Genomic DNA, 10,636 nt, shown 5'->3' on the forward strand with positions numbered 1-10,636 from the left:
ATTACAAGGTGAGTACCGAAATATTTTTTATCCCACACTTCCAGTAGAATTGGCTTAGTGCTTTGTTAAATGCTACAATACATAGTCTCTCAATCTCATTATGGTCTTGTTCTTTCAGTCCAGCAGTTGCCTTAAAAGAAAGTCTTTGTATAACATGCTGACTCATGAGAATATGATTCTCCTGACCGAAAAGATTTACAGTATTCATCATTCAAACTTCTTTATTTACAATAAAATTTAACAGTCTTTATGGGCCTAAACGTGGCAGATATCACCTGTGCATTAAGCATCATACTTTGTTCCTTGATGCACTTCTTCCTCACTCAAGCTGCTTGCCGCCCTCCGATTTCTGGTCCAGTCTACTCTTGTTACTCTTCACCATGTAGATGAAGTAGGCGAGGGTCTCTTTTTCATTCACAGGTATGTTCCTGAAGTGTCGGCTGACAGTCTACATGGGGGAAAAAAACCAGAGTCCATTAAAGCATGCATAAATCAGGGCCACAAAATCTGAACTGTGCCATAGAGGCAGTAGGACTTAGCTTCCAGAGCTAGGGAGGGGATTACGATCACTGCAGAACTTCCTGCAGTGCTATAGAGCTCAGAATGCCCTTCTTCTCCAGGGGTCTGTGGGATTTGGTTTCCAGGCCTCCAAAAGCAGCCCTTTAACCCACAACACTCCCAAAGTGCAGTTCTATTTCAGTGGCAGCCAACTGTCCATCATGGCAAAAAGTCAAGGTCATCCCCATGGAGGAACAGGTTGGGACTGCTCTGCTTGGCCAGCTGCTACCATCTCCAGCTCTCAGGCCCTGGGACTGGGCAGAAAAGTGTCTTTTTAAAATTGTGTCAAATGAGGGGCGCCTGGGTGGCTGGGTTGGTTGATCTTGGCTCAGGTCGTGACCTCACGATTCTTGAGTTCAAGCCCTACATCGGGCTCCCTGCTGACAGTGTGGGGCCTGCTTGGGATTCTGTCTCTCCCTCTCTCTTTGCTCTTCCCCTGTTCATGCGAATGCACGCTCTCTCTCTCTCTCAAAATAAACAGACATTAAGAATAAAGTAAAATTGTGTCAAATGAATAGCCAGTTGTTCAGATGTAAGTGTTTGACCCAAGAATTCACCTAAATAGAACTGCCTCTTGAAAGACACATCACATTTGAAGAATAATCTGTCATTCACTATGCAGTCCTGACATTTGGCTTTATTTTATAAGTCCTGAGAATGCAGGTCTCCTCTTGCCCCACCTCATCCCATCCCTTTCACCAGGGTGAATGCTGGAAATGGGTAACATTACCTTAAAGGGGTAAGTCTTGTGCACTATGTTTTATCTAGATGCTGAAGAAGTTTAAAGTAAAAATGATGGATCAGCAAGAAACCCCTAAAGAAAAGATCAAAAACCTATGGGGCTGTGAACTTTTAAGGAAATTTCTGATTGGATTGAGGGGGCTAGGACTGATGAAAAAAAAGTCAGAGAACTAGCACTAAAGAGTGGTCATCTCTGGATGGTAGGATTATATTTTTCTTTTTTTCATTTTCCCAATTTTCTACAACGGGCAGAAAAGCACATTACAAAAAGCGTGATGAGAGGTCCTCACACAAATGCCAATCGGACAGAAGTATCAAGCCAGGCTGTCAATATTTTAAAACAATGGCCAACAGACCATTCTCCGCCCCCTCCTCCAAATTGTATTCAGAGCTCAGGATAGGAGAAAAATTTCTTGGGTTCCATTCATTAGAATAAATGCTTCCATTACCAACATCAGAGTAGAAGAAATCAAGGAAAAAAAAAAAAACTAAAGAAAAAAATAGCTCCTAAAGAACATGAGCAAAGGTTTTGGGTGATTAATCTGACACACCTGATGTGCAGAAAGGACCATATCTATAAAGAATCTTACAAAACAAGATTCAAACAAATGAACAAACAAAAGCACACTCAGGACTTAGGATCAGGAGTCTTGAGATTCCAGGCTCAATTCTGCCATGAACTTGCTGTGTGATTTTAAATAAGTCATTTCCTCTCTCTGTGCCATGGTTTCTGTGATAGAAACTGGGCCTTTCCAGGTAAAGCTGTGGGATTCTGGATTGTACAAAAGAGGGACTAGGAAGCTGTTTCCAGAGCTGTGGAGGGCATTATGATCAACAGATACACATAGCGGTAGGGGGAACCAAGGTCACCGACAGAAGCACACTTCTGGCTTTCTTTTCACAGTGCAATTTGTCCACTTACTTCTGCTAACTGGGCCTTATTGAAGCCTGGTCTGGTCTGCAATTTGTAGTGTCGTTTATAACGCCGTAGAGTGTTCACCTGCAGCTGGAACAGGTCAACCTGGAGAGAAGAGGAGAAACACATTATCCATCACCTGATTAGGCATGACTCACCAGGAGTGCACTATGTGCCCAGCACTACTCTAGGAGGGGCAGGGGTGAAGAGAACTACAGAAACATCTTAGAAATGATCCACTGAGGACTAATAACTTGCTGGGAGGACAAAAAACAAAAACAAAACAAAACAAAACCAAAAAACAGTGGAAACACAGTTCTGGCTGGGAAAGGGTGGTCTCAGGGGGCTCACGGAGGCAGTGAAACTGAAGCAAAGGAGAGCAGGGTTTAGAAAGATGGTAAGGACGGGGCTAGTGTAGGGAATGAGAGAGAATACCACGAGTACAGAGAGTCATGAGAGGAAGTCATGAGAGGAAGAGGGGTCATAGGCATTAGTGACAGGTTTAAAAGGTGGGACTGGAGGGCAGCAGGTCTTGAAAAGCAGGAGCTACCATAGGTAGTAGAGGGTGATGTTCCAGAAAGATGTGTCTAGTGGGGGCTTGTAGGGAAGACTGGTGGGGGGGGTGCGGGGGGTGATGTGGTAGCAGGGATCAGAAATGAGATACTCGAATTGAGCTTTGGAGGCTGGTGATACTAGAGGGGGACACTAAGCATGGACAGCAAAGGTGAACCCAGACAGGCATCCTGGAGGACGACAGGCCACAGCTTGGCAGCAGACTGGATGGGGGGCATGAAGAAGGACAGTGGGAAATACTGCTGTTCTCAAAGAGTTCTTCCCTAGGCTGAGCCTTCAGGTATCAGAACCCCCAACAACTCTTCAGGGAAAACTGAAAAGCTACTGTAGCTAATGTACAAATCAGCAGGTTAGGTTGGGGTCTCTGCAGGCGGCTGGATGACAGAGGGAAAGGACCCCCCCTTTTTTTTCTAACACAGGAAGAGAGGAAAGCTTCACAGTCATGAGATATTGAAGGCCCAGAAAGCTGGGCTGCTTTTACCTGCCTCTAAAAGAGATGTTCTTGCTTCGGGCAGGTGGAGAGCACTTAAAAACAAAATGAATGATCAATATGAGGGACCAAAGTCCTTCATTCTTTTCAAAACATTCCTCAAACCTTTTTTTTTTTTTTTTTTGTAAAAAGCATTGAAATTGAATACATCCATTTCTTTATAAAATAATAATACTAACGCTAAAGGCGACAGAAAAATACTATAAACCAATGCTAGAAAAAGGGACACCGAGAGGGGCAGGGGAAAGGACCATATTTCCAAAGGGTTTCTCCACATCTGCAGACAAAGGCCCGCCTACTCTTTCTATTCCTACGCAGTCATTTCCACTCTGAGTGCTAACAGGCAGTTGCCTTATGAAATATTCATGTGTCAAATATTCAACGTACATTACCAACGGTTCTTCTTCTGCTGAGTCTTAAGTGAAAACAACTTAGATAGAAAGAAAAGCCAATACTGCTTCCTCCTGCAGGCTTGCGCAGGAGGCACTGGCACCTTGAAGGTTTGAGGAGTCTCAGTCTCATCGTCTAGTGCAATGGTTCTCCACAAGGGATGCTTTTGCCCACCCCCAGCCCGACCCCCGCCCCACCAGAGGACACCTGCTAATGTCTGAAGACATTTTTTGATTGTCACTACTGTGGCGACTGGCATCTAATGGGTAGAATCTGGGGATGCGGCTAAACATCCAATGATGTCAGGGACAGCCCTGACAGCAAAGGCTTATCTGGCCCCCAATGTCAGCAGTGCCAGGGGTGAGAAACCTTATAGCTGACTTTGGAATGGCTCCTTGGGAACAAGCCTGGACCAGGGATCAGAGGGACGGAAATCAGAGCTGGTATGCATTGACAATGTCCACCTTCATTTTGCAGACGAGAAAACAGAGGGCAAGTGACTTCCCTCAATCCATATAGGCTCAGTCTCCACCTCTGAAGGCAAAAAAAAGTTTAAAAAAGCTTGCCATTGTAGTTGTAGTTAAGAATTTATCAGGCGTTTCTTGAAGAAAGGCAGTATGGCCTACAGGAAAGGACACTGGACCAGAGCCCCCTAACTCTGTGTGTGACCTCGGGTCTGTGCCTGTCTGTGAAATGATGGGGCAGTGAGACTAGTTGATTTCTAAGTTTTCAGCTCTCAGATTTGATATTACCATGACTCTCTCTCTGATTCACTTTTCAAACAAATCACAGCAAAACAAAGGGGACTAAAATTATTTCTGAATACAACCAGTAGACCAGGCCAGAGATAACGATCACATTAGAATCCATTCTCCCAGCTTTCTCAAGCTGATCCTTTTGACCTTTACCTCAGGAATGTCAGTGTCGTGCTCAGGAGAATCTCCGCCATCGTCACTTGTCTTCCTCTTCCTTTTATTTCGTACACTCTGGATGAAATTTTTGTGGAAGTCGCAGATATACAGGTGCCTTACCTGATGGGAAGCAAATTAAAGTGAGAGTTGCCGATTCCATGGAAACAGCAACAGGTATCTACCAAATTATGGGGTTCTCGCCACTGCAAGGCACTGAAGAGACAGAAGGAAGAATAAGACGTAGGCCCTAATTTCTAGAGGTTTTATGTTGGGTTGCAGAAGAAAAAACCCACAAAGAGACACGAACATTACTATCACACTGGGCGGCAGATCATAAACTAAGTCCTCACTGAAGGCTACAGACAATAAATGGTACGGATTCAGCCACGGAAGACATGCCTGTGGCTGGGACAGTCAGTGCAGAGGTCCCTGACTACAAGGGAGGATTTAGAGGTAGATAGGAAGCATTCCAGATGGGAAGAAGAGCAAGACTTAGAGTCTCAAACACGGCTGACAAGAAGGCGTGAGGGAGGCAGCCCAGGGTAGATAGTGTCAGTGAGGTGGAGATAACGGCCCACACGGGAGCACAATGAGAGTTCGGGGGTGGGGGCTACGAGAACAGCTTAGACTTTCCTTAAGACAGAGTCCCCCAAGGTTTTGGAAGCAGGGAGTGATGTGACATTTTCAGACCTGTAGGAGTTATGAATTTACAATGGGCTGGAAGGCACTGTCTCAGGAAGGAGGAGAGGAGGAAGGATGGGGCTGTGGCGACGGCAGACAGGACTTCCTATTTTCTTTCACACGGACAACAGCTACTACTGTAGGATGACGTCTCTCTGAAAAACTTGATTTCTGTGTATCAGAATTATACTTCTTGCATCAGCACACCTCTGGTCCACAAAGAGAAGTGGAAAGGTGCAGAGATTCTCATTCTCCCAGAAGCCACATGGAAGAAGGTGGATGCTACCGCTGATTTTCGAATGTAGGCTGGAGGCATAATAGTAAGTGAAGGCAGCAACAGCAGCTAAGTAGTAACGTGTTTTTACTGAAGAATGTAAGTGCCAGGGTTGGCTGGAGGAGACACTCAAAAACCTAACAAACTAAATGCCTGTGTAAATGACTTGGGGTTGTTGACACTGAGGCAGATGTCACACAAATGTTCTTGAGGGACTTCTGAATTTGAGTTTATTCCTTCTTTTTTTTTTTCTTTCTTTTAAGTAGGCTCGGTGCCAGCATAGGGCTTGAACTCACAACCCTGAGATTGAGAGTTGCATGTTCTACCAAATGAGCCAGCCAGGAACCTCTGTTCCTTAAATTCTTTTTTTTTTTTTATTTTTGATTTTTTTAAATGTTTACTTTATTTTATTATTTTTTAAAATTTATTTGTTCTTATTTTATTTTTGAGGGAGGGGCGGAGGGACACAGAGAGAGAATCCTAAGCAGGCTCTGCACTGTCAGCACAGAACCCGATTTGGGGATCGAACTCACGAACTGTGAGATCATGACCTGAGCTGAAATCAAAACTCAGATGCTTAACTGACTGAGCAACCCATGCACTCCTAATTCATTCTTTCTTTCTTTCTTTCTTTCTTTCTTTCTTTCTTTCTTTCTTTCTTTTTCTTTCTTTCTTTCTTTTTAATTTTTAAGCTTACTTACTTATTTTGAGAGAGCGAGAGTAAGCATGAGCAGGGGAGGGGCAGAGAAGAGAGGGAGAGAGAAAATCCCCAGCAGGCCCGACTCAGGACTGGAACTCATGAACCATGAGATCATGACCTGAGCCGAAATCAAAAGTTGGACGCTCAACAGACTGAGCCACCCAGTCGCCCTATTCCTTAAATTCTTAAAGATAAAAGTAAGCTGACAGGAAACCAACATCAATTAATTCAGGTCTTTTCACGGAGAAAATAATGAAAATCGCTTTGCAGTCAGATGAACGATCACTTTCATGTGGTTGGGTTGGGGAGTCATGAGTACTTTTCAGTTTAGATTGTGACCATATCTTGCAGACAGCAGGTGTTCAGTAAGTGCAGTCGCACCAACAGAGGCGTCCCTCGCATCTAAAAACAGCTTAGGCCAGCAAAAGCCACCAGTTACAAATGGTTACAAATTGGAGTAGCTTTGCCAGAGTCAACTCTGTCAAAGGACTTTCAATTACAGCATGTCGCTGTCCCAAAGAATCCCTCCCGGTTGATGTATGGACCACGGGACAAGGTTTTATCAGGGAAGAAAGCACACTCACACCCTACTGTCCATCCCTGATAGGAAGCTGGCCCTCATGTTAGCTAGTTCCATGTGTAAACTCTGAGATTAAGCAGCTTCTCAAATTCACAGAGTGCCACACTTGGTAGAACAGGCCGCAGAGGTGATTTCCCGAGCTGTGGCTGGGAGATTTCAGGTCAGGACACTAGAATAATGGAATCCTGGATGGAAGAGAACTTAGCAATCACCCGTGTAACCCCGCTGGCCCTGATCTCATTTTCTACAGAGAGAAACAGAAGCCACACAGATGGAGTTATGATCTGGCCAAGGTCACTCAGACCTTCTGATCCCTCACACAGGTCCTTTCCTACCCCAACATTTTCTTTATACTGTTCTCAACTTCACTTTTCTCCAGAATAAAGCAGAAATATGTCAATTGGAGGAATGTTTGAAAACACATTATATGTTAATAACTCATAGAACACTGCCAATGTCTACATCAAATGAATTTAAACTGCCTGAGTTGGACTTTTGGTGCTATTATTTTAAAAGGTTCTCTGCTAGACCCTTTTACAAGATAAATAGTCATTATTTCTCCTTAACCATTTTGAAGTACATACTGGTTTTCAAAAATTTCAGAGCTCAGTGACCTTTGGGGGCTACGGGTTGAGGAAGGAGGGTGCTAGCAAAGGCTCTAGTGTTTTTCTTTTCCGTTTCCCTTTCTGCAACAGCTAAAATTTCTTGTAACACAGCAGTTACTTAGAATTGAATTCCTGCCCAAGCCTGTGAGAATGAAATAGAATCCCCTTCAGAAATAATGATTGTACACCACCACCTTGAAACAAGTTGTGAGTGATTCCATCTTGAAACACTACTCCTCCAGAAGCATTACTTTGGGGGAACTCTGGTGCCAGGCTCAGGATGCCTCTTTTGTAGACAATGTGTGTGAAAACACCAACGTAGCTCAACACAGGTTTTCCAGTGGGGTCACTGGGTAAATGGAGCCCCCCGGTGGCAGCATCACAATTGTTCAGATGTCATGGCATCCAAGGGTTTAAAAGAACAGGAAATTTCTTTTTTTTAAGGACTGGAAAATATTATTATTATAAGCTGCTCAAGTAAAGTTGCCCAACCACCTACACAAAAGGTAGGCAGTGTTTCCAAGAGGATGAATTCACTGCTGTCTTAGGATTAGGCATTTCACTTCAGCGTGTGTCCTAATCTGGATCTCTAGCCAATTGTTTGCCCTCAGATGAATTTCTTTCATCCATCCATCCATCCATTCATAGAGATTTGTAATAAGAAAAGCCATTAGCTCACTCCCAGCCATTTTTTAAAATAGCATCTTTACATTCAAGAGTTGCAAATATGTATTGTAATTGTTAACTTAAAAAAAACTTGGGGGTGGGAGGGAAGAGCCTGGAGAAAAGGGCAGGGAAGATATTTTATTTATTAAGACTTAATCAAGGCTTATGCATGGTGCTTGGAAGTAAATCAGATAATGGGTTTTTAAATTAACCAGCCTCTCAGTCACTGTGACACTTTGGCACTGTCCTTTCCTATCTCTGGGCCTCAGTTTCAGCTGCAAAACCCAAAGTAAAAAAGTGGTTGCCCTTTCAGTTTAACAAGCAATCTATGATTTTCCCCAACAGTGGAATTTTGGTCCTAAAAAAGAACGGATGTTAACCACCTGAACTTAGCTTGTCTACCAGAATATTAAAACCCCCCTTAACTCATTTCCAATTTCTAATCACAAGGCAGCCACTTAAGGCTTGCAGCAACAGATGTCAAACTAAAAAGTTCTTAATTGGTTGACAATAGGCACATCTTTAGAATTGTTAACTAGAAGTGGTGAAATCACACAGGAAAAGTTTCCCTATAATTAGGCACAAAACACAGGGTGATTCTAATCAAATTTAGAGCCCCCTTCCCTAAGAAGTTACCCCTAAGAAAACTGATTTTCTTCCTCCTGGTCACTTGGACTGCAGGAACCTCCTCCCAAGACCTGGTCTTGGCCTTATTTCTGCCACATCCTTGAAAAATCCCATTTCCCCACAGCTGCATGCAAAGCAGCGAGCTCGATGACCCTCTGCAGAAGCCGAGGCCGCGGCAGGGGGGAAGTAACTGCCACCTTTCCATCTCTGAAGGAATAACATGGTTCCGAGAAGAGGAGAAGTTAAAGAAGAGCTGGGCCCCTTCATCGCCCCCTCCCCAACACTTGCTCCTTCGTCGGCCAACAATATTAACCCATGTCTCCCTGCTCTAAATCAACACAACAAGCCCTAAACTGTTGTCAAATCTCCCCAGGAAGGAGAGGTCCTCGGAGCCCCCTTCCCCCCGCCGCCCCCAATCTCCCGGATTTGGGCAGAATCCCAGTCGGAGCCTGTCTGCGCTGAAGCGGCCTTTGAAATCCCGAGTGCAACTCCCCACCCAGTTTGCAGATAAAGGGCGGCGAGGCCCAGGGCGGGGAGGGCCCCGGGGTCCGGCCCTCAGCCGGGGACAGCGGCCGGAGGACGGCGGCGCGCGGGGACCCAGCCGGGGACAGGGGCAGGGGCAGGGGCGGACTCACGCTCTTGTCGATGTCCAGCTTGAGTTTCTTCTGCGAGATGCTCTTCTGGACCCTCTTGCTGAAGGAGGCGTTGCCCGCGGGCCGGACGCAGCGCTCGCCGTCCTCGATGAGGCAGCAGCTCTGGCCGTAGCCCGGGGCGGCGGCGGGGGCGGCGGGGGGCCCTTCGCGGCTGTCCTCCTCCGTGCTAAAGCCGTTCATCTCCCCGCCCCGGGCCGGCCCCTCTGCGGGAGGATCCCCAGTAGGCCACTCCGCGGCCGCGCGCCCCGCGGGGCAGGTCGCCGAGGCCCCCGCACCCGAGGGTCCCGGAGTCCGTCTCCAGACCAGGCGCTGCCCTGCCCCGCGCCCAGGAGGCCCGGCTCTGCTCCGCTGCGCTCCGGCTCCTTCGGCCCCTGGCCCCGCGCCTCCGGAAAGCCCCTTCCTCCCCGCTCGAGGCCCCGGGGTCGGCTCCCGCGGCTCGCAGGGCCCCGCCGGGGGTCACCCGGAGGCGCCTTCTGCCGGGGGCCCAGAACCGTTACCCTTCGGCGGGGGCGTCCGGGAGGGCGTCCCAGGAAGCAGCCGCTCCCTGGGGACTCCGGGCCCGGCTTGCCAGGGGGTTTCGAGGGCCCCCGCCGGCTCCCGCCTTCTTTCGGCTGCGGGGCAAACTCGCCGCCGGGCAGCTCCGCCGGGGTGGCACGGCCTCCCCGCGCGGGACCCGGCCTCGAACCCGCGGCGCCCGGGCCCCGGGGCGCGTCCGGCTCGCTCCACCCCTGCAGCCGCTCGGCTGCGCCCCGAGTCCCGCGGCAGCCCCTGGGCCACCCGGCCGCCGCCCGCCCAACACACCGCACCACAACAGTTCGCTCCCCCGCCCTCCGCGGGACAGCGGAAGTCCCGCCTCCGCGCGGCCATTGGCCTCGTTCGCTCTGTGGGCGGGGCCCCTGCCGCCGCTGGCGCACCCCATTGGGCGCCTCCGCCGCCAGTCCCCGGCGCCTGGCTACTTCCTGGACTCTGCTGGGATGGGTTCAAAGTAGAGAAAGTGGAAGAGGGAAGAGTTACCCGGGTGCGGGAGGGGAACCGGGCCGCAGACTCTTCAGGCTCGGGGAGGGATAGTGAGCAGGGGCCTGGCTGGACGGAGGGCCAGATTCCGGGAACGGAGGAGCACAATCGGGGGCGTACTGAAGTGTAGACGTGGGCGGGGGCGCCGAGGGACAAACATAGGGAGGGGCATTGAGGGGGTACCTGACGAGGATAGAGGTTCTGTCATGAGAACGTAAAAACCGCAGGACCAGGGCCAGAGGACCCGCAGACCGATG

General features: G+C 48.3%; 1 protein-coding gene across 1 annotated transcript; it reads right to left on the reverse strand.

Moving 5' to 3' along the window:
* Nucleotides 1-203: 203 nt before the first annotated feature.
* On the reverse strand, nt 204-10,184 carry SAP30L (SAP30 like). Its single transcript, XM_047092159.1, has 4 exons — nt 9,348-10,184; nt 4,577-4,699; nt 2,222-2,320; nt 204-448 (listed from the first exon to the last, which is right to left on the reverse strand). The coding sequence occupies exons 1-4, from the start codon at nt 9,543-9,545 to the stop codon at nt 320-322; spliced, it is 549 nt and encodes a 182-aa protein (XP_046948115.1). The 5' UTR covers nt 9,546-10,184; the 3' UTR covers nt 204-319.
* Nucleotides 10,185-10,636: the final 452 nt, after the last annotated feature.

Source organism: Lynx rufus, unplaced genomic scaffold (genome assembly GCF_022079265.1).
Source record: "Lynx rufus isolate CCGP_SWC_20201006 ecotype Redwood Valley unplaced genomic scaffold, mLynRuf1.p SCAF_1, whole genome shotgun sequence".
NCBI lineage: Eukaryota > Metazoa > Chordata > Mammalia > Carnivora > Felidae > Lynx > Lynx rufus.

Coding starts and splice junctions, on each gene's coding strand:
- SAP30L (XM_047092159.1), bottom strand. CDS start 9,545: ATGAACGGCTTTAGCACGGAGGAGGACAGCCGCGAAGGGCCCCCCGCC. Junction 4,700..9,347: donor AGCTGGACATCGACAAGAGC/GTGAGTCCGCCC, acceptor GCTTCCCATCAG/GTAAGGCACCTGTATATCTG. Junction 2,321..4,576: donor ACGACACTGACATTCCTGAG/GTAAAGGTCAAA, acceptor TCTTCTCTCCAG/GTTGACCTGTTCCAGCTGCA.